The sequence below is a fragment of the Athalia rosae genome, chromosome 5, assembly GCF_917208135.1.
Source record: "Athalia rosae chromosome 5, iyAthRosa1.1, whole genome shotgun sequence".
NCBI lineage: Eukaryota > Metazoa > Arthropoda > Insecta > Hymenoptera > Athaliidae > Athalia > Athalia rosae.
In genome coordinates this window covers 11,482,297-11,505,770 of record NC_064030.1, presented here as the reverse complement: position 1 = coordinate 11,505,770, position 23,474 = coordinate 11,482,297, and the positions used below count along the sequence as shown (strand labels likewise).

The 23,474-nt window shown below is 37.6% G+C and overlaps 4 protein-coding genes and 1 long non-coding RNA gene across 9 annotated transcripts in view; 2 read left to right on the top strand and 3 right to left on the bottom strand.

Annotated features, from left to right (window-relative positions):
• Nucleotides 1-3,181, top strand: part of LOC105687907 — a 40,327-nt gene extending 37,146 nt beyond the window's left edge. The window contains exons 5-6 of one of the 2 annotated variants that reach the window (XM_012403859.4): nt 548-728; nt 1,710-3,181. In XM_012403859.4, the coding sequence (XP_012259282.2) occupies nt 548-728; nt 1,710-1,955 (427 nt within the window). In that variant the 3' untranslated portion in view covers nt 1,956-3,181. The remainder of the gene's footprint in view (nt 1-547; nt 729-1,709) is intronic. The other variant, XM_048655306.1, reaches the window with a different exon arrangement.
• The window catches only part of LOC105687908, a 119,876-nt gene extending 100,825 nt beyond the window's left edge, over nt 1-19,051 (bottom strand). Inside the window, exons 1-2 of one of the 4 annotated variants that reach the window (XM_048655319.1) lie at nt 17,836-19,051; nt 10,181-10,290 (exon numbers count right to left, since the gene is read on the bottom strand). In XM_048655319.1, coding sequence (XP_048511276.1) covers nt 10,181-10,223 — 43 coding nt within the window. In that variant the 5' untranslated portion in view covers nt 10,224-10,290; nt 17,836-19,051. The remainder of the gene's footprint in view (nt 1-10,180; nt 10,291-17,835) is intronic. The other 3 variants (XM_048655320.1, XM_012403861.2, XM_048655321.1) reach the window with 3 other exon arrangements.
• Nucleotides 19,052-19,196: 145 nt separating this feature from the next.
• Nucleotides 19,197-21,881, bottom strand: LOC105687899 (phosphoacetylglucosamine mutase). Its single transcript, XM_025747303.2, has 8 exons — nt 21,663-21,881; nt 21,487-21,581; nt 21,265-21,335; nt 20,590-21,167; nt 20,201-20,482; nt 19,952-20,109; nt 19,573-19,881; nt 19,197-19,499 (listed from the first exon to the last, which is right to left on the bottom strand). Exons 2-8 carry the CDS (start codon nt 21,576-21,578, stop codon nt 19,358-19,360), a joined length of 1,632 nt encoding a protein of 543 aa, XP_025603088.2. The 5' UTR covers nt 21,579-21,581; nt 21,663-21,881; the 3' UTR covers nt 19,197-19,357.
• LOC125500967 lies at nt 21,141-22,199 on the top strand. Its single transcript, XR_007278429.1, has 2 exons — nt 21,141-21,642; nt 22,043-22,199. It is a non-coding gene; the product is annotated as an uncharacterized LOC125500967 (long non-coding RNA).
• Nucleotides 21,954-23,434, bottom strand: LOC105687893. Its single transcript, XM_012403835.3, has 3 exons — nt 22,501-23,434; nt 22,258-22,415; nt 21,954-22,165 (listed from the first exon to the last, which is right to left on the bottom strand). Exons 1-3 carry the CDS (start codon nt 23,225-23,227, stop codon nt 22,019-22,021), a joined length of 1,032 nt encoding a protein of 343 aa, XP_012259258.2. The 5' UTR covers nt 23,228-23,434; the 3' UTR covers nt 21,954-22,018.
• Nucleotides 23,435-23,474: the final 40 nt, after the last annotated feature.

The window sequence follows — 23,474 nt, the reverse complement described above, 5'->3', positions numbered from 1 at the left end:
TTGTCGAGTTACGCGTGAAGTACGTACGTACGCTAACAGAGGTTGTTGGCTCGAAAAAGATGACGATCTCTTTGTAAGCTCCCCGACAGTCGCAGCGCTTTTCAAAATTGCTCTTTCAAAAGCTCGTTTCCATTCGCCCCGCTGTCTCGCCTTTAGCGCGAATAAAGGTTGGAAAAAAAGACCGAAGAGTTGCTGGCCCCTTTTTCAACCAAAACAATTATGTCGCGTTATGCCTATGCAAGTACAGCGAAGTGACTGAGAACTTCCTGCAGTCAGGCATTGAGCCAATATTTGAAGAATCGTGAGGTCAAAGTTCAAGTTATTTGCATAAACGACATTTTTCGTTCATCTTGACACCTCCTGCTCTCCCCGTCGGATCATGTTTCTTCGGGAACCGTGCACGAACTCTAATATCTCACCCTGACTAATTGACAAAGTTATACAATTCCTACACAGCGGTCGTTTATTCCTATTGTTTCGTTTTTATTTTTCGTCCGCGCTGATAATGAGACTGACGTTGTATCTTCTTTTTGTCTTTGACTTACAGACCGCAGAATCAGACACGAAATCCTAATTCCATATACAAATTGAGGAGCCGACAAGAAATAGAGAGGATCTACGCGTTACCGGTGAAAGCTCGAATAGTTATTCAGCAAGATAAAACTAACAACGTTCCTCCAGTCATCGGATCCCGTTTCAACGAAGGAGACGACAAAATTGGATTCACGGTCAGCATAAATTCTTGAAATACGTCTCGAAAATGAGACCCGCAGAACTGAGGCCTTCCATTTCAAGATCAACGAAAAACTATAACCCTTCTCATGTAGTATTGTGTTTGTACACAATCAGTCATAATGAAAACATTGAAGTTTTTAGATTTCCTTTTCAATCTTTTTTCGATCAATACTTTTTAAGCAAAATTCATTAGCGTGATTAATTTTAAAAAATGATGGATTTGTTGAAAAGAAACTTTGGGAATGGTACAGAGAAACTTTCCCGAAGAAAGTTTTGGGATTTTGTACTTCAAGCTTTTCAAAAATTTTTTCATGATATTTTTTCAATAACGTCTGAATGCATAAAGGGCTTTTTGAGAAAAAAGTACCGTAACTGGATCGTCACCATTTGTTTTGACAGCTATACCGCGAAGATGCTCTATGAAGGGAATGATAGACTAACCAGTACTTCAGAGGTTCTAGACGATAATTATGATTATTCATTTTTTTTTTCTACAGAAATTTCTAAATCTGCAATTTTCCAAGTAATTGATTTAGGCGTTTTTGAAGACGGTCGTCGAAACGATTCATGGTTTTTGTCATTTCTGGAGTACTGCTCGGTTTTATGACCTTTACAGAGCATCTCCGTGAAACAGAGCACGCGCTAATTACGATTACCATCGATTGACCCAGAATTTTTCTCGAAAGAGGACGTGATAGAAAACAAAATTCGTAAAAGATTCGAAACATCTGCATTGCGTTAAAAAACTGACCATTTTATAAACTTTGTCACGGACATTGTTTACCGGTAAAACTGAAAAAAAAAAATGTCATGAACTCAGCCCTCTTAATACTTGCTTTGATTGTGTGCAAAAACGAGAAAATCCGACATGGTCAGGAAAATCGCCTGTTGGATTTGACCAAGCATATCCCAATTCCATGAAGTGAAGCCCCATGCGGTCTGATAATTCAAGAGAAATAATTTCCAATTTCCAGGGTTTAAATCCAACGAACAACGGATTGCGAGCCCCTCAGTTTCCGGCGCCTCCGACGAGGAGGCCTCCGGTCGAAGGACCATCGCCGTGCGTTTGGGCGATAATTAATTGTTGTTCGAACAAAAATCGACTGGCGACGTGTTTCGAAGCGAAAGGTTGTCCCGGTGGAGCTTGGGATCCCGATCCTTGCACCCCCGAAAAAACAGCAATAGCGATCCAGATGGTCAACAAGTATTACGGGGACTAATCAATCACGAATTTCAACACTGCCGCTTCGTCAACGACCCCACTTATTCGACGTACAGTCGAAAAGATACTTTCAAATTTCCGAAGGAAAAAAACTCAAGAACTGAAAGTATAACTCCACAAGTTCGGAGAACACACTTGTGAATTCTGACCATTTTCTTTTAGCTACAATCGTAAGCAGCCGCTCGATCGAGCCAGTCATGTAAGCTTGGCGTGATCATAACTGAAATAGTTAGACACTACGCGATATGATTGAGGCTGGCGAAAAATATCCCTAGTAGATGGATGCGGGTCGTGCGGCGCCAAATCACCACCTCTGCCGTGGGCGCCGCTGTGAATTTCCATAGGGATATTTTGCGCCAACCTAAATCATATAGCGTAGTGTCTAACTATTTCAGTTATGACTAAGGTTTGTGTACAAAACGCCATGAATATTTCAACGTTCGAAAATACCCACTGGAGGAAGAACCTTACACGCGACGGTTTCTGGATTTCCAGAGTTCTAAGTGCTATATTGTCGTCTCTATGAGTGAAAATTTATCAGTTTTTCACCCCCCTTTTCTCGGATTTATTCCACTTAACACCTATTAACACCTATGGCTTATCTTATCGATCAAATGCAGCTACGATCTATTACATATATTTTATTTTATAGGCTACGACTATTGATAACTTAAATTATTTCAAAATTGTGAAACCATAGAGGCTATGTAACCCGTATAATTTTCGGATTTTTATACATCCAAAAAATCGATTCGCAAATATAAATAAATTTCAGTTGAATACACAATATGAGATATTATCGCACGACTTGTCATAGAATAATAACGATATATGTACTTTTACATTTGTACTCTAACCATTTGAATGTAATATGAATAATTTTATAATTACTAGCTCTACACCTTTTGTGATATACCTACGTTAGGATTGATAAAAAAAACGCAACTAGTCGGTACTTATTTCGTAAAGTGATCGCGCAAAACTTTCCGCTGAATAAGCAGCTCAATAAAGTTGGCAAAATTATTGATGTCGCATAATTTGCTGCGATTCTATCCCGTTGATTCACTTTGTTTCAGTCACACACTAGTGACACCTATTTTGGTTATAGGAAATCGATTTCGAGATTCAGCATTTTTCCGATCAAATCTAAAATAGATAGATATGTACATACGTATCTCGTGGCAATAGTATATTCGAATAAATATAATGTTATACGACGATAAATAAGAATTTCAAATGTTCAATCTGTACTTCGACAATGGGTGGGAGGGGGAGGGGGGGAAATTTCTCCAACGGGATTCTTTTTTTTAATGACAAAAATATCTAGCAGATCACAATGAGACTTCAGAAGCGCGTGCCTCAAAATAATTTTTATGCAGAAATGATGAGCCGGCTATCCATTTTTGATAACTAAGCCGTGAGACTTACTCATTTGCGTTTCATGTACGTACTTACATATTCCGCAGCCGGAGAATGAAGTGACGATACGAAAAATAGATACGTTGAATTTTTTTTCGGTAGCCATTTTCATTTTTCTAGAATAAAATCGACACTCTTCATGGGGCTCACTTTGTTTGGTTTTGCTCCCACTGGTCTATCAAATTAGAGTAGAAAACAAAGAAACAACCGAATGATTTTTCGCAATTCCAGACCCCCTGGAGATGATAAATTTCATGCCGAGAAGAACGAATCATGTTCGACGATAGCGTTTTTTTTTTTTTCTCCTTTAGATCATCGAAAAAAGTCCAGTTTCCAACGATTTTTTACTCCATAATACGTTTTTTATTAAATTCCGTTAAAATGAAGACGTCGGAAGTAAGTTGCCATACCGACTCCGTCCGTGTCAAAGAGCCCATCCAATTAATGGGAACTTTTTGATTCTTATTACACGCTATCGAACGATTTTTCACGGGTTGATTTTCGGCTGGCTCCTCATTTTTTAGTAGTGGTTTGCAAGAAACGCCACGCCGTATCGTTTGAATGGGTTTGAGTAGTCGACATACCGATGTAAAGATATTGATTTTCAGGCTTCTGCGAGACGAAGTTCGAGTCAGTAAAAATTCTCTTGACATCGGTGGGTGGAAAAAATCAAAATATTTCCAATAGCGAGGTGGACTATTTGACACACGAGATTGGTGTGACGCAGCTCGCTTTCGCTAACCTCTTTACTCAGTAACCTATTAGAATACAAAAAACGCTATAGGCGGGAAGAATCATTCGAACATCATCCTTCACTTTTAAACTCCACCGTCGAGCTGCGGCCATACCGGCGTTTTCACTTTTCTTAACATGAAATTTTATAGTACCTTGGGGTCGCGGAATTGGGAAAAAGGCTTCAGCCTTTTTTATGGGTAGCTCTCTTCGTATCTTTCGGTCGACGTGTTGGAACTGCACGTTACGAATTCAAACGCCATTGAATTTCCCGGTTCTAAATGATTCGACAGAAAAACATTATCCCAACTGGCGATCCCTGCGGCCTTATGATCGAGGACGAGTAGCAGGTTTTTCCATAAAAGTTATGGAAGAAAAATTGTGTGATCATCCGGATAAATGATGAACACACCCCCGAAATTTCAATGAATTCGGTCGAATGGTTTCGATGGCAAAAAAATTTCGAACTTTGAATGCCGAAAGAAATAGTATTTTGAGTTCACTGTTCCACTGAATTCATTGCGGTCTCAAATCTTCGACCACTCGAAAATGACAAACAACGTTTCTTGGCCTCCATTCATCTTGTTCTGGGAACGGACGGCCGACAAACACCGATTTCTGATGAAACAATCTTTAAAAGTTTTTTATCATTTTTAGAAAGTGTAATACTCAGCCACTTTCTGCCGTATCAATATTTTTTTTTTTTTAAACTTCACCCAAATCGGAAGCTTTATTTCAGAAAAGGCAGGTGATCAAATTCCGATAGCGCCTGGTCGATTTCAACCATGCAAGTAAATTAAAACCAAAAAAATCCGAAACAGCGACTCCCAACCGGTTATTCCGACCGATTTGTGAGAAATAGATACAATTCAGTGCGAAAAATTCACGTAAATCGAGAGAAACTCACCTTTTTCACATCGTGAACTGTGGGTCCGTCACTTACTTCGACTCGTAATAAAGTCCGCGCATGATTGATTGGAAAAGCAGGAACGGAGCGCTGTAGCAGATGAAATTCCGAACGCATTCGTCTAAAGATATCCTTGATTCAGGCAAAAATGAATACGGAAATCGGCGATATTTCGCCATATTTCGTCGAGAGACCATGATGTTTCGCGCGCTAAGCTCTCTCTGATGATCGCTGTGGAACCCACAAACCATCACGGTTTCTTCAGCCACTTTTGTATGACAGAATCGCACATTTCATGCTCGTGTTATAAAATACCAATCCCTTCTTCAACACATTTTTTTAGCGCCGCTATGGATTATTAATATGTTTTTTTTTTTGTCTAAATTTGCAAAACTAACTACAGCCAACAATATTTCTCCACGTTCCTCTCCATGAACCTTGTTTTTCTTAAAAAATTCTTTGAGTTATACCAGATCGTAAAGTAGACGTAGATTTACTCGGTTAGTCATCGCGTTGGTGTACTGTACGGACTATAAAGTGGCCCGTTAAAATATGCATGCGCCATAAATTTCCTCTCATTTCCTGCGATGGCGTATAAAATTACTGCAGCGCGATGGACACAAACCTTAGTCATAACTGAAATGGTTAGACACTACGCGATATGATTTAGGTTGGCGCAAAATATCCCTAGGCGAATTGACAGCAGCGCAGCGGAAAAGGTGGGGATCTGTCGCCGCTCGACCCGCATCCATCGTACGTAAACTCCGCTAGGGATATTTTGCGCCAACCTAAATCATATCGCGTAGTGTCTAACCATTTCAGTTATCATCATGCCAAGCTTACGTACGCTATATATATTCCGAAAAAGAGTTTCACCCCCGAAACTACATCCAGCAGTAGCAGCCGCTGAACGTTCATCTCGGACTTGAAAGGTTTCATGCTCCTTGATTTCTTAGCACCATGCACTTTTTAATCGCTATGCGATCATTTTGGAAGAATTTTTTTCTCGCTCTTTGATTTCGGTCGTGACGAATAAAAGCCATTCACAGACTATAGCTGCCCGAAAAGTTACGTGGAAAAATTTCTCGAGTCAAGAATCAACTGAGCGTCGTTTGAAAATTCGAGTAGCAAAGATTTTCCTCTCCCAAAATGAGATGTAACAAAAAAAACTTCGCGGATACTCAATTTCCTTTTTACTTCATTCTTTTCAACCCTTCTGGCCAATGGTTCATAAGATTCGAACAAAAAAATGAACAGCTAAAATCGGATTGTTCTGAATTTTTCTTTAGAACCAAACTTCACTTGTGCTACTTTAATTCTGATGTATTTTCATTTTTTCAATTTCACGTAGAACACGTCCCTATGGATAAAAATTAATTAAAAGTCGAATCAAGTGGCTTGCGTCTTTCTTGTCTTTAGCCCTCGACATCTCTACGCACCGTACCACCATTCAGTCAGCAGTTATATAAGTTTCAAAACTATAGAAAATTATTATTTACACATGTTGTAACACGTACGTTAAGCATATGGATTCAAGAATTTCATTATCTTAATAGACTTGAATGTAGGTACAAATTATTATGATCATTTTCTGGCACGGCCGGTGGTTCTTATCGCCAACGTGTTGCTCGGTCTGACGTTGCATTGGGATTCGTCTAAAAAGCGTACGTACAAGTGAAGATGAATCTTTGAAATGTTCGGTCTTTGACACCAGTATTTCAACAAGTATAAAAACACATTACATAAATGAAATTCAGAACGAACATAGGGACAGAATCAGTAGTACTCTTACTCGAATGAATTCTGATAACAACGTAACACTGTAGACTAATAAATCCCTGATTCGCCACGCGGTAAGTAATTTTGGAAAGAAAATAAAACCAATAACAGGAATGAAGCAAATTATCGATCATGAATCAAGCCAACAAAATCTGAGGAGCACGGTCGAGTCCATTGGGTATACATTTACGTGACTCCCATAGCAATACCGTAGGGTCAGAAAGCGTCGGGATAATTCCGAACGACCAATCGAAAACAATCGTGATATTTTTTCGACTATTCGCTCCGTGCCATTCGCTGTAAAGTGCGTGTATTCGAAATTGAAGAGAAACTAATCCATAACATAACCAACAACTACCAGATTTGAAACTTCTACGATGAAAATGAATTTTTGCTCCAAAATTTTTACGTGACATTGAAAGTGGTGCTACTATTGATTTTGAAAATGTGGTAAACATGTCTTCAATTCATTTCGTTAGGGTTTTTTTTTATGTCTTCTCTTACGGACGGGATTATGTTTTACTATACCAAAGAAAGAACACATCGTGGTAAGCAAGGGGAATAATTTATGAAACTTCTGAACAAAAATGAAGGAAAGCATTAACAGAGCTTGCAAGCCAAATCACACGTGACTCTGAATAGCATCGTTACGTTGAAGTCGCAAATGTTAAAAAGTGACAAGTTTTAATAAGAAGTTTCAATCACAGGTCATCGTTATTGGTCCTAATATTCTGGACTCGGCAAATAGAAATCTTTCGAAATTTGGGAAATTCAAAAAATCTGTTGAAGTATCTTTTTGAATTTTTTAAATTCGAGGGAAGAAGTCTAAATGAGTCCCTGAAAGCTCCGACGAACTTGGAGATAAAAGATACTATACCAGAAAATTGTTGCAGATTTTTCAACTCCCCGGCCAACATTGCGTTTCATTCGAAAAAATAAACCGAATGCTTAGAGAATTAAAAGAATTTTAAAAAACGATCACGGGCTCGACCGAGGGCGAGGTTCGGACCCCGCACGAAACGCCACACAAATAACTATAACCGTAGTCCGCATAGCCATGGCGTACTGGTAGACGACAGTGAACAACGACCTGAAAAACTGGGTGAAATTGTCTCGACTTCCATACCTACAGGCACTACCGATCAAACAGACCTGCCTACACGGAAGGGAGAGCAGAGTAAAGTGGGCACTTCTTCATTTCGAATTTCTTTTTTCTCGCTCACGATTCTTTGTCCTTCAAGATCTTTTGTCTGAAAAAGTTTTTATCAAATCCGACTTATCTTGAATGTTGTTCGATCATTTTACTTTCGAAAGTCTCCGCCTTGCTTCGTGATCGTGTTTTGTTACGATCTACACCTTCTGACAGGATTATCAGATCTTCGAATTCGTCTTGGAATTCTGAATTTTTTTTTTTTCAATATTTTCTTCTCAAATTTTTTCAAAACTTCACTTTTTTTTACCACTAAGCACATAGAAGGGTACATTGGACGGATAGATGCATCGGACCGTTGACTGGACCATTCTATAGGAAATTATAGGGCAATTAAGGTACCTTCTATATGTATTGGGAATAGTCCAATTTATCCGGTAGACCAATATACCCTTGTCTTTTCTACCACTTATTTTCATTATACGATGCATGAATCGACGCGCTCTAGATGTAGGTGGAAGATGTAGAAATGTGCGCGCGTATCCGTCGTCGTTATAAGGGCACGCGAGCGTGCAAGCCCGCAAAGCTCCGTCTTTTGTTAAACTCGCGTCTCATTGTCTATCTAAAAGGCAAGTGTGAAGAGGTTCGCGAAATATTGTTACATCTTGAAAACCTAAGACGTCCTCTATACTTGGCGGCTTCGGTTCACTCTGGTCTTTCATGTATACCTATAAGAGCCCGGCTTAGAATACCCGTGCGAAAAAAATTACGTACCTTAGAAAAGTAGAATCTATAACCGTATCTTCTGCAGCTGGTACAATCGACGAATTTACTTTGTATCGGATAATATTTGCTGTTTCTCTTTTTTTTATTAGTTTTACTTTCCACCAATAGCAGACTTTTCGATATACTTTTATCACTGACAAGAGTCAGGCCAGGATTAAGGTGTACGAAGGCCCTGAGCTACAATATGTTGGAGGCCCCAAAACGCGGAGGTACTCCAAAAATTGGAGGTAGTGGTCTTTGGCGGGCTAGTGTGATATTACTGTGAAAGTATTCTGGATTGCTTAATCCTGAATAGCCCGCCAAGTCCCACAACCTCCAATTTTTTATTTTATTTTTTTTTCAAATTTGATCTATTTTCTTTTTTTTCTTTTGAATTTTTTTTTTTCGAATTTGATTATTATTTTTTTGTTCCTTTTTTTCTCAGATCTTACATTCACAATAATGCCAGTCTTTTCTACAGTACTTTTATGCATAATGCAGAGTAACGAACAGGAATGTACGTATTTGGCACATTAATTGATTTCGATCTTTTTTTCGCCGAAGAATTTTATTTCACGGTTATTTTTGAGGATTGACTTCTTGATAGCGATGGATTTGGATGAATTAATGTACTTATGGCGAAGTTTTTTGCACCCGAGGTGCTTGTTTGGGGTATATTCTTCATGAATTTTCTCAGAGTTCAGATAATGCAAATGAAAATTTTTCCACGTGCTAGCGTCTCCATGGCCGGAATCGTTTTTGAGCAAGCCCAAGATGGTCGATTGCTGTATCCACTAATTGGCTTCGCGACGCTCGACGGGTGCAAATTTGTATCCACAAAATAGATCTTGATATTCTTTGAACTGAAGATAAAAAAAAACGATCATACCTTTACGGTTCACGACTCCTCCGATTATCAGACTTCAGAGAGCTACGACACGTTTCGTTCTACCCAGCACTTGAACCCGTGAAGTTCGAAGTTGACTTCAACTCGACTCTTAAATTTCAAATTAGAACTGACCGCCCGAATTCTTCGCCCTTCATGCACAATATGCTAATTTCAATACGGCGGACATATGTTTTCCCAGAAGCTTCGACAGGGAGCTATGAAATGAAAATTTCCTATAGGCCTCTTTGATGATTCAATTGTATTTCTGTAGTTTGACATTTATTCGACCGGTTCGAAGTATTTTTTTGCGTTTTTACTTTTCTCGTTGGATTTTCATCATGACCTTTTATCTCAAGAGATTCAAGTATTTCGCTTGTACCTCTAGTATGATTCAACGAGAATCTAGAAGGTTCTTCATTGCACATGAGTTTAGATCAGATATTTTCGGTGAATTATGGTCAGTTGACCATCTTACAATCGGTATGCAAGTCCGAAGAGTATCGCGAATCGAAAATTCGAACTCGAACTCGGTGTAATTTATGTTCTGAACACGTGTAGAAATTGCGACCGAAGATGACTCACCGTCCGAACGCTGTGCTGCACTTTTCTTGTCGCCTTTTCCCATATTTTATTTCTTGACGCTCCGGGCCTTGTCCTACTTCCTTATTGCGTGATTATTGTTTCATCTGAAACTAAAACCATATTCGTGAAAAAACGTTTGCTTCAACAGCAGTAGGCAACCTATGTCCGCGACAACGCATTTTCACTCTCAAGGGGACACATAATCCTGGGCGCTGCGAAAAGTATGTGTATTTTAAAAAATATTTTAAAGGTTCTCAAATTAAAGACATAAGAGAATCTTGATTATTGAATCATTATATTAGTCTTCAAATTATAGTGAAAAAGTTTGACAAAAATTTCTTTTTTTAACATTGGTACCATTGAACTGCTGACCAAAAGGGGACGCCCCTTTGTCGGCACAATAACTCTACCAAAAATGATCCGATCTCCAAAAATAAGAAATAATCTTGAAAAATATTATATTAGATATTTGTAGTCGGTAGGTTTTTTTGGTTTTCAAACTTAGAATGTTTCAAACTTGAGTATGCAATTTCTGATCTACAAATTAATTGTGATTGCATGCTACAACTTTTTAGTGGAACGAAATGTTTTTGAATTTCTTCATCAATCTTAGGAGTATACTATTTGATTGGGAAACCGTGAAAGTATTTCGTCTAAAGGTATCTCTTGATATTCTTTTTCTGGTCTTTTTTTTTTTTGGCGCGTGTTTCCCACGTCGGAATATCTCAAGAACATTTTAGTCTGGCAAAGAAATCAGAAATCTAAAAAAAAAAATCAATTTCTAAAAATTCCAGGGGTATGTAACCCACATAAAAAAGGCTTCAGCATATGGCAGCATTTATATTCCAAAATGCGCCCACAACCGGTGCGAAACACCGGAGTGCTCGGAATCTCCATGAGAATGTACTTCTGCAAATGATACAGAGGGCTCTGCTCAGCTTCGAATAGACAAATTCCCTTTGAATCAGTAATTAGTGCATCTCCATTGGTATCCAACGGCATAAACTATACAACGTTGAAGATTGCCGTCGGCATAAAGGTAGCCGTCAAATACCCTTGACGCTCACTGCAAAACTTCTGATCCAATTTGGTTTAATTAACACATATCAATCTATTTCAATGAAACTATTGAATGAATAAACTCACGGAGACATGAAAACAGAAACTATTTTGTAGTTTTTGTGGATGATTATCCACCGGTACTGATATATTGATACATGAAATAATTATTGCTGTTTTTCTATCAAAACATAATTGTAAAGTGTTCAAATAGGCCAAAAGATTCGAAGCTACTGTGACCGCGCAAATTGAAATCAGGTTGTCAGGTCTGTGCCGGGATAACGGAAGAGAATATCTGTCAAATTATCCTCAAGATTTTTGCAATGCCCAATAAAATCTAGTACGAAATACCATTTTTCACACCTGCAAGCTAAACGAGGTAGCGGAAGGCTTGAATGGAAACTGAAAATAATTTCCGAATCAAATGAAGAGAACTCAGGTATGCTTTGTAGAACATAACCTGGAAGCCGATAGTCAGCACTTAAAAATTAATGTAACTCGAGCCGACATATTTTATGGAAGAAGACCCGAATCGGAAGACTTGGCATATTAGATTGCTTGATATAACAAACACATTTGAAATAAAAAGTAAACAAAAAATTCGATCCTCGAGGTAAATGGAATATACATAATAATGATTAGATGTACTTGTAATGAATATCGTCTATGGAACGTCGTTAGCAGGAAGATAACATCATCGTTTGGCGAAAGATATCACATTCATTGAGGCCAAAACAGTTGTGAATATACAATATCAACAGAATAGAACATGAAAAAAAAGAAGAAAAAAACTGAAATAAAAAGTACGAAAGAATTTCAGAAGAACGATTAAAATCCAAGACACAAAAATAGCATGAACAAAAACCGGATGAACCGCAAAGGGATGAAGCGGAACCAAATCAACCGGAAAGAGACGGGTAGAAACAAAGTGAATCAAACAGAATTGCAGACGCAATCAGACAAATCAACGAGTAAGGCGAAAAACCTTACACCTAGCAGACTACGAGATAGATTATTTCACAGCCCAATACGAAGAACAACGCGTTACAAATTTCGATTGGAACGGATTCCTGAATGAAAAAGAGCACTTTTCGTAATGAGAATGGAAACAAGCATGTTTCAGGCCGATTCGAAAGCTGTGCCCATTTGCTTTTCTCTCGCGAAATAGTAAATTCCGATTGACCGGTATATCGGAAAATTTCGATTGGTTAATGGATTGAACGCATGGTGAATCGATTTGAATTTCATTTATTTCTATTAAAAAACTTGATCTCAGTGTGGTATCATAAAGGGTGAATAAAGTTGATGCATTTCCAATTTTTCGGGGCTTTTTTTTTCAGCTCGAGATCGCTTAAGAGCTAAAAAGAATTTGATCCTCAGAATTGATGTCGACCTTGGAAGTCAGGGTCTAAATTTTGTATTGCATGAAAAAATTTCATTTGTCAAGAAGGAAAGGGAATGTGAGCCGCAAATGTATCGTTATTTTTTAGTTACTGTTGACTACTTAATTTTTGTTTTTCGAGATTGAGGGTCTTTTGCCATTAAAAAAAATCGTCCTTCAGTTCTTTTAAGGTCAAGCTCAACTTTGTAGCTACAAATTTCCACAGATCTTTGCTAATCTTGGGCTGAATCAGAAGTTTGAGCTACCTGACGAAGTGATGGCGCGTCATTTTTCTACACTAATTTGCTAAGTTGGGCTGGACATAAACTGTTGGCCTTATTCAAGTTTGCTTAAATTTTGCTAAGATATTTCTGGTGAATCTGAAATGTGCTATTTTTTGTATCCGGTGTCGAATTAGTCTACAATTTCGAATGATTTATCGATGGAGTACCAAATAGCCCAGAAAAAGTAAAAACTATAACAGATTATAGACGTTGGTTGTAAATAGTTAAGATAAAAATACATGCGTTAGAACCCAAAAAGCATAGATGTTAGTTGAACAAGAAGAAAGCAGCAGATGCATATTCAATATTCAATCTAAGAATTGATGAAAACGAAAGAATACTCGAAAATGTGGCCAAACCCTTGGTCCTTTGGATTTATGCCGACAAAAGACTTGGACTATAAAAAAAATATATGCCCCAGTTACCAGACTGACAACCATCGACAATAGTTGCAATAATAAACCATGAAAATCTACAAGTTCGGCATATTGAGATAAAATTCGTCTCCTCGCATGAAAACAATGAGAAACATATCCCCATGAAATATCCTGAAGGATTGAAGCAAACTGATGATCTGGTATGCGAATTGAATAGAGCTTCATACCGGATCAAACAGGCACGATGCCTTTGGAATAAAAAAATTAACGAATTCACCAAAAGTCAAGAGCTAGAGCAATCAAAGTACGATCCTCAACGTTACGTGAAAACCAAAGTAATTGGAATTACTAGTTCCGTTGATTATGTTGACGATATAATACTAGCTGGTAACGACGACAGAGAAATTGGAAGTCTAAAATCTGGTACGATCTAAAACGAATATTCGAATTTCAAGACATGGAAGAATAGAAGTATTCTCCAGATCGAATGAACATAAGAAGAAATCATGGGATATATCTGGGACAAAATAATCACTTGGAAGCACTACTCGAACACTGTTAAATAGTGAGCTGTAAGGAGTCTAAGACACCATGGATTCTGCCGCAAACGAAGCTAGAGTAGAAAAATCATCGGTTGAAAGGGATAAGAATTCGATGTGCATCATGCTCGTTACATGTCTGGATCTAAGCGTATTTTTCAACAGAATAATCCCACCATAGAACTCTTGAAGAATTTGAAGAAACGCTGAAAAATCCACCTCTCAATTGAAGCTGACTATGTGGCACCTGACGAAACCTTTACGCCAAAAACATTCTCAACATTTATTGATATAAGATGAAAACGGATAGTTGACATCAGTTTTTCGCGGGGCGAGTACCTTACAGTGTTACGCAAGATTCACTAATTTCATTAAACACATTCCAGCGATGAGCTTGGAATGAAACGACGGTAAATCGATGCGGAATTTCTTCCCATTCTTCCTACGAATTTTCGACACGGTATTTTCGTATGTACAGGGTGGATTAACCGTTATGTCGTCGCTCTGCCGAGAGGTTCTCCAATTCGAGATTGGTAAAAGTCTCTCCTGAACACAATCCCGGAAAAATTGACATTGACCATGAGATTCCAGATCAGACTTTTGTATGACTTCGAAAGATTCTACTGATTAGGAAAACCAAACGTTTCAATTGTACCGTAGGTCAACCGTTGAAAATGATCGTGTTTCGATTCAAATTGATTTCGTCATTTGTTTTCCAGGTTAACAGCTTTATTGGTGACCCATGGGGATTGAGTTCTGAAGCTGTTGATCCTAAGGGCGAGTAGATTTTTTGAGGCCAATGACAGATTTTCACCTTGAGTTTGAACAAGATCAACTTTAAGCCTGTCCCAGCGCCGAGCCCGAACCCCGAATCCGTTGACTGATAGCAATCTTCAGTCAACGCCGAATCGGCGTAGATCCAGTTGTAAACGGGCGAATGTGAGTGTTAACATGGCCGTGCCCCGGTACCACATGCTCGGCTCGCATATTCGCTTTCAAGTCGTCAAATGGCAATAATCTGCGTCTCTATTTTTTCCAAACGGTCGACAGGAGTAGCGTACAGAGGGCTCTGGTCCGTTATTCGGTGCCTTTTCCGTAAATTGTGCGTTTTTCATATCACCATAGATATATTGAACATTATCTATGATATCACTGTGGTTCGCTTCCATGTGCTGCGAGTTGGTATCAGTGACAGCTGATTCGCAACCTCGCAAAAATGAATCAATTATTTATTCAAACCAATTTTGTTCGTTCGTAGTTGACCAGAGCCCCCTTCACCACGCTGCAATGAGTTTTCCCAAGCAGTTTCAGAGTGATCTGTTGTTTTACCGAGGAGTGATTTTTCATATGCGATTGCGTTCACACAGACGTCACACAACCATGGAAAAATATAAGCAGTGGTGGGGGTCGCTGGGATACCCTTAATTCCGCCGCTAAAAATTTTCACAGACCATCACTAATTTTGAGCTGCCAATTCACGTGGCAGATCGATGCTGAAATATTTTGTCTCTCCCTATACATACTTTTTGCCCAAGAGATATATCAGGAACTTACAACCCAATTCATGCAATGATTGAAATTTTTCCCTCGGACGCAAATTTTACACCCGATGTACAAATTTATGGGATATTTCACTCACGCGTTTCACCCAGCATGGTGTAGTCCCAAAAAATATACCTTTATTAAAAATACTAGAAAACATCGACCAGATTTCGGGATTTTTTGAAATTGTACTTCATGAAACGATCCAAACATTTTCCAGTCTCATTGTCAGCCCCTTTTACTTTCGTCATTCTTTTTTTTAGCTGTTTCCTATTATTTCGACACGATTTGTCAGATATTTCTATTTATTCACAATTTACAATTTTCATTAACATTGGAGGTTTCAAGACGAAACCGAAGATATAGTCCACTTTGAGAAAATATCTCGGGTGCCATTCATAACAAAAAATGTTCGCGAAAACTCAATCAAACAATAGAACAAAAAACTGTTTTGAAAAGTTTTACCGATCGTTGAAGAACTAACGTATCGATTCTCCTGAAAGATTCGATTCTTCAAAGATTTTTTCACGGAGATTCGTCACTTTTTCAAATTTTGAAAGAAATTATCACTGGTTTCAAGCAGTTCTATTTTGTAAATTTTCGTATTCTGGGGGGCCTAGACGAAAACGTCATAAGGCCCCCCGCTATACTAATACTGAGAAATAAGTCTATAAATTAGATTCTATTGAGACCCCACGGAGAACAAACCTGTATAAAATAGAATCGCGTGAACAATCGATTGGTATTTTATTTCGAATTTTTAAAATGGCAGATATCCGTAAAAGAAACTAAGAATAATTCAATACTTTACAACTGAAATTTCTAACTACTCGTAGAATATTTCAAAATACTTTATGAGTATAGCTTTTGTTCGAATGCTTGCACTCGGTATACATACATGTATATGTAAACTTAGTCTTATGCTCGGTAGACGTAAAAAATATTTAATCATATTTAATCGATTCAAAACATATGACTTCAATAATTCCCAAAATCTGTCCAACTTCCTTAAAAATGGACTAACCGGGACGTTATTTTTCGAAATTTTTTGTTTTTAAACGTACTTCTAAGCGATAAACATAAAAAAAAACGGATGTAAAAAGCTATGACATTTTTCACTTTTTCGAGAAACCATCCATTTTTTTAAATCCGACACATGCAATTTTTTCGTTAAAAAAAAAAAAAAACTTGAACTTAGTATGTGAATTTTCCCACGACCCACGTACCGGGCTGAATTTTTTTTCTAGGGCCTTCTCGATAAAATAAAAAAGTTTTTTGGGTCGTTCTCAAACTTTAATATTTTTTTCATGAAAATTTTGTATTTTCTAAAATGAATTGAAGTTTTTCTTTCAGAAAAACGAGAAAGTTGAAAGTATCGGATTTAAAAAAAATCGACGGTTTTTCTGGAAAAAATTAAAAAATTACATCTGAAATTTTATATGTATTTTTTTGTTGGAAAGTACGTTTATAAACAAAAAATTTGAAAAAAAGCGTCCCGCTTAGTCAATTTTTTTAATAAGTTATGACTATTTGAAAGAAGGCATTTTTTTTACTGTTTTTGGGTTGGGTGAAACAATTGGAAAAAAATCTCAGAAATGTCTTTGGTACGATTGAAAAAAATTTTTTTGAAAGTTTCAGTAAAATCGAAAGGGGTCGGGTTTCAAAGTGGTCGATTTCACACGGAGTTACCCATTCGTAGCATAAAGGATAAGTTCATATAAATAATTCAGAAATATATATATGCTTTCCCGGAAGAAATAGAAGAGGTCGAATAGGTAGAGAAGTGGTCAGATGAAAATGGAACCCATTCCCGTCTGTTCTCTCTTTTTTTGTTCCCTTATACACCAGATCGAGCTTATACTGCCATCACTACCAGCTCTATCACATGCTACCACCCTATGTCGCTTCCCTCTTATTATACTTCGGGAATTTAGGACGAAGTGAATTGGTAAGTATTTGAGAAGGCCCAACGTCTGACAATTTTTTTACAGGCTTCCATATCGAAGGATTGATGTTTCTCCAAGAAGAAAGTGAGTAGTTTAATTTGAATTTATCATTATCGATAAGCGAAGAAGGTCATGTAATTCTTGTCAACCTTGAATGGGAATGTAAAAACCTCGATCACGTGACTTGATAGATAACGCGAACAGTGAGCAAAATTTTTTTTCATGAAATCTAGGAGTATTTGTACAAGCATAGATATATTAAACTTACAAGATACCCTAACTTTGCTAATATAAAGTAAATGGAGACATCATTGGATTCGAGAAACAAGAATATTTCCAGAATTTCGAAATTTTTACTCCGACATTGAGTGTTACAGCTGCAGCTTATAATCTCCGTAAGCTTTCGCACAGCAGTGAGAAAAACGTCTATTTTGTATAGTCATCTCTTTCAGTTGCACGTCTTCCGTTAATTCATGTACGATATAAATAATAGGTTATATTATCAAATTTACATAAACACGTCTCACCGTTTTTGTTAGCCTCCGTATTTTCATTCATAGATATTTCATACCGTCTGTTTTCCTGGCTTAGCAATAAAACGACCGTTTTCTACAAGATTCTTATACGTATACAAGCTTAATGAAATTCAGATCACTAGTGTATAGGGTCGAAGGACGCACCCGTAACGGTTCGTACTTTAGATGTCCTTAAATTTCGAATTCTCCTACGTACAACGGCACATAAAATCCTCATTGCCTTTTCGTCGTTTTTTTTTTATACAAACGTCGCCGATGTACAAGTATAAGCATCAACGTCTTCAATGACAAAAATAAAAGAGATTTTTTTTTCGAACTATTGACAAAATGTGAAGCGCGATCCGTATAATCAAAATATATCGAACGTACGATTATTTGAAAGAATGTCGACTATGTTATTGCTCAACGCCGTCCAATTGAGTTTAAATATTTGTACCTCTAGAGTAGAAATCGTAGCCTCTCGATCCGTATCAAACTTACCGGCTCATGGTGAGATAATTGCGTTTAAGAACAAGGTTTAGTTAGTTTATTTGTGTCTCTGCTATGCTGTTTGAACTACGCCAAGAATTTCAGCGTGATTGACTTAATTTTTAACAAATTAAACGTATTATTCATGTTTATCAGAAGAAAATCGAATACTTAGAATTAAATAATTTTATAAAAATCGCGTACGCTATCTCAAAAATTATTTCAGTACAACTGCGATGTGATTAACGAATAATTGATTTTTCAACAACATTCAAACGAATATTCAAGCGGTATGACGAAATTAATTATCCTTTGAAATGAACATGATTGTTTTCATTAAAAAAACCTCGAGTAGAGTACACCTTTACAGGATTCCGGCTGCTGACGCGACCGAGGACCGAAACCGACTAAACGCCTAGCGAACGGCGACTAGCAACACAACTACTTTGATCTTCTTGGCTGACTACACTCCACTCTTGCTATTGCGTACCTTTGGCGCTCTCGATTTTGTACCCTCGTACCTCCGTGCTTGTACCCTACGTGGATACTATCAACCCGTCGGTTGATACCAAACCTGTATGAGCGATGAGTGGATATATTATTGGCGGTAGAACCATCGAATAACATACGAATGTTGGCTTCTTTCTGAATCTTAGTTTCGCGTTAGCCGCTGGGTGAGTGCTGATGTTACCGGCATGGACGGTCCATGATTACCGGTAAGTAGAGACCCTCAAGGGACAAAAATAGGGACAAGCAAACACAATCAAAATAATTAAGAGAACTCAGTGTTCCATGATTGAAACTGAACTTTCATGCTAGCGCTGCTTCTCTGGTGATCACTTTTTCACCGTGTTTGAAAAGTGGTACTGATATTTTTCACTAAATTAACAATATTTAGTTATATTGCGAGGGTTCAATTCTTAATATGACAAAAATATAATTGAATGTACAGGTATAACATCCCATGGTCCCTCAATTAATTCATATATGTAAGTATTAACAAGTTTATAAATCATTCGAATGTTTGCCATAAACCATCTGCACTTTAGCTTGGCATTGCTGGTTCAGGTCCAATTCCACCACCCAATTCATAAACTGCCAGCGATACCTCAGCAGCCAGTTTTTGTGCTGCGACCACATCTCCAGCTTCTGCATAAACTCTTACAACGTCTTCTGTACCAGAAGGCCTGTGAAAAAGAAATACCAATATTATGTTTCACATTATTACTGCAGCCTAATAAATCAATAATTGAAATTTACCTCACAAACGATCGACTTTTAGGATACTGTGCCACTAACTGATCAATTCTTTCCTGCAACCCAATAGGCTCCACACATTTTCTTTCAGCATCAGCTGTATGAAATATGGTACGATCAGCAACTTTTACTTTCGACTGTCTATTCGGAAGGTCTTTATAAGATTTCTCCCACTCCGTGAGATCCCACCCCTTCGTATGTAGAATAGTTTCTACTAGGAGCATATCACTAAGGGCGTCACCCACAGTTTGATTTATTACTTGGATTGTATTCAAAAGCTTCGCTACCGCATTTCGTGCACTTTCTGGTAGACTGCAATCCATATTATTTGTAGCAAGGGTGGCATAATTGTTTTTTTTTGTTAATTCAACTGATAGATCACCTTGAATCCTGAAGAGTATTGCGTATCTTTTCTAACGCCGTACTCTTGAAGGTAACAGTTCCGTGACCATTTGCCTCAAAGTATACCCCAATATCAAAGTACGCAGCTTCATGATGCAAATGTTTCACACCCGTTGGTACACAAACGACTGGAACTTTCTATAATCAATATTTAATTTAATCTACCAAGTACGTACGTACAATAGACGTGAATAGATTATTTGCAATCTTGCCAATAAACTGAACAAACCAGAACGTTAGATATATAATCTGTTGAACCTCCGTTCGCATAAGCCGTTTGTACCAAGCCAAGGTGTAAGCTCAGCCCGCTTTCTAGCAGTAATTCTTTGAAATAACTTGCTATCAAAGTGGCTATTCTGTCCCCATCCAGTAAATGAAACTTATCCTGTTCATCGGTGTAATAATAGATGACTCTATCTGCATCACCATCGATACTAACACACCTCATATTGGGTTTTAGAGGCACGTTTAATGGCTGAGCCTGTTGTACTTTAACAAAATCAGCCCCGCACTGTTGGAATAATAATATTAAAAAAATCATATCGTCGCCGTATAAATTTGTGTCGTAGTCTGTGAATACCAAAAAGGAAATCCTCTGCACCATTTGCCAAAACTTACCATGTAGTTTAACTTTCCATTTCCATTATTATGAAGTTCAATACTGATGGAAGAGTCCAGATATTTTTTGAATTCTTCAACTGCAATAGCACCTACCCCGTTTGCAGCATCCAATATAAGTCGAGGGATGTATTTTCCATTCTTTACGGAGCTACCTCTAATTTTTTTGAAGGCGCTAGTGAGTTTCTCATAGTAACCTTGTAGCGTTGGAGCTCCATAACTTCCTTTTGTATTTATGCAAACTACTAGGTAGTGCAGTTGCGGAGTAGTAATTGTACCAAAATCCTGCACAATGCCTTTCAAAGCTTGGACTCCATCTTCAGCTGCAGTAGCTAGAATAGGGCTACTGGATCTAGTATCTCTTCCAATGATCACTGTTGCGGGAGTATTGATATCAATATTTTGAGATTCGACAATTTCTTGCAGTGTCAATATCACTGCACTGTCTTCAACATTGGCTAATTCAGTCGCGATCTGTTCCCAAGATGCTTCTAGCATCTCACCAGCTGGATCCACTATTTTAACTCCATTGTCATGCTCTTCGTTATGGCTTGCAGTTATCATCAAACCAATTGCAGCTGAAAATCAAGATGAAATCACTCCAGATTCTGCTGCAATAAACATGTTATTCACAGTATCGGCCCATTACATTATAGACCCATACTAAAAGCTAACCTCGTTTTAGTTTTGATCTTAATACTGCCAAGAGTCCCATTCTAAACATAACATGTTCCAGCATGTGAGATCTGTGAATTCCATATGTCATCAATCATTATAGGCATCAAGCCATCGCTGATAGGTTATACGTGAAAACCCATACATACGTTAATTAATCTTTGGTTGATATCAAAACAAAAACAAAAAGTGAAAAATAATATCAATCCATATGTGACATACCTTGTTCTAAAACCAGCAGTTCCATATTCAACATAACCATCGTGCGTTCTTGGATGCAAAGCTAGTGCTTTGTCAATTGTTGGAACATCCATGATCTGTTGATGAAAAAATTGTATCCTCTTGATAGTAGATTCGGAGCAACGAATTCATTACAAGGTTGAAAAAACTAACTTTACCTGAGTGCCGTAGATATCTTTTTGTTACTACTCTTACGTTCTATAAATAATGGAATTCCTCATGAGTTTCTGACAGCTGGTCTGAACATGATCTGAACCTGAACTTTCACCATAACTTATCTCCATAACCAAAATCGAATAGAAGCTACAGACTTATCACAGATAATGTGATAAGTCTGTAGCTGTTGGAGATTACCTTATAGACCTAATAACGCAGAATGAATTATCTAAAAGTGTATGAATATTATACGTTGCATGTATGCTAACATAATCTTGTAATCACAATATATATTGGGCTTGAATGAACATTTATTCATAATTCTGAGAAGATAGAAATAAAAATAGACAAGTAATAACTAGTTGTTTTTAAAACTGTTCAGGTATTTCAGTATCTCTTCCGTTTTGTCAGCTAGTGTGTCCATCTCACTATCCGATCTACGCTTTCTGCCAAATAATATTGTGGCTTGACCAGCTGTAGTATTGTTTGCATTACGAAATAGCAACTGCGGACAAATAAAGATTTTATGAACCATTAAACTGTAGATGTTCTTGTCCATATTAAATAATAGTCATCTGAAAAGATACAATATCTAACCATAACTAGCCGTATCAAGTAGACTGCAAAAGTTAGAAATGAAATTGCCATTAGAGCTCCTTCTAAAGATGGGAAACCAATTTCATCATCATGATCCCAGTGATCATGAGCTCCTCTTTTTTGTCTGATCGGAGCTAATGCCGTACTGAGTCGTGCCTCTGGAACAAATTTTCACAATAACGGTTCAATAACAAAAACCATTTCATGGATCATCAAAAAATTCTTGACACTGAAGATAGTCACCAATATCCACGATCAATTCTGTTTCAAATTTTTTCAAAAACCGCATTTTCCCATTTATATTATCAGGCTGAGAGTTAAGATTTTGATGAACCTTTCTTAACATGCCCATTGGTAAGTAATCCTGGAATGCTAAATCATCTTTAGTCTCATTGATATACTGTTTTTTGTCAAAAAAAATCTGCCGAATTGGTGTTGCTGGTACTATTGGTTGTGCCGTTGTTGAAATACTTGTAAATACATCTGTAGGTGATTCCAATGTGGAAGGTGATTCAGTAGTAGACGACTCTATACCACTATTGATAACTTTGACTAATTCCAAGCTCTCTTTAGGATTTGAAGCTGAGATGTTCACCGGATCATCGACACTGTTTGTGTGACCAACCGGTAACTCCTCCGATAGGTTTACAAGAGCAAAATTATCAGATTCCGACAAAGAGATGGTACTTTCACTTTTCTGGAATGTAATTTCTCTGCTGGTATTGCCGTTTACGGTTTCAAAATCATTCAAGAGTTGGGCAACCCTTTTGAAATCATAGTCAGGTATAGTTTTCTGGCCATATTTTAGGAGTTTTTTTTGCAAAAAGTTCTGCCCCTGCACAGATAATTTATAAACTTTCGATTCATCAGAAAATTGCGGCATTTCTATCCACTCCCCACTTGCAAATAATTTACCAATGATGATAAAAATCAATTGGTACTCCAACATCATTGTGACCCAAAGTTTCATGTTGGAATTAGAGAATTTGCATCAGGTTCATTAGCACTGAGTCAATAATTAATAGCAATCAACTGTTTAGTTTTCCTTGTGTGAATATCATCCGAGTGATATTTGTTTAAAAACCAAAGTTGAACTAAATCTCTTATGATCATGGATGCAAGGACGAGGAACCAGAGTAATTATTTCAAGCAGAGCACTGTCCACTTCCTGTTATTATGACCAAAGTACCGACACTATGTTCGTGCAATTACTATGA

What these genes read in the sequence shown, in the direction of transcription:
- LOC105687893 (XM_012403835.3), bottom strand. Translation starts at nt 23,227, where the DNA reads ATGAAACTTTGGGTCACAATGATGTTGGAGTACCAATTGATTTTTATC. An exon ending in AGAATTGATCGTGGATATTG is followed by an intron (nt 22,416 to 22,500) that starts GTGACTATCTTC and finishes AATTTGTTCCAG; the next exon opens with AGGCACGACTCAGTACGGCA. An exon ending in ACTTGATACGGCTAGTTATG is followed by an intron (nt 22,166 to 22,257) that starts GTTAGATATTGT and finishes ATTTGTCCGCAG; the next exon opens with TTGCTATTTCGTAATGCAAA.
- LOC105687899 (XM_025747303.2), bottom strand. Translation starts at nt 21,578, where the DNA reads ATGGATGTTCCAACAATTGACAAAGCACTAGCTTTGCATCCAAGAACG. An exon ending in ACTGCTGGTTTTAGAACAAG is followed by an intron (nt 21,336 to 21,486) that starts GTATGTCACATA and finishes TGGAATTCACAG; the next exon opens with ATCTCACATGCTGGAACATG. An exon ending in AAAAGTCGATCGTTTGTGAG is followed by an intron (nt 19,500 to 19,572) that starts GTAAATTTCAAT and finishes TCTTTTTCACAG; the next exon opens with GCCTTCTGGTACAGAAGACG.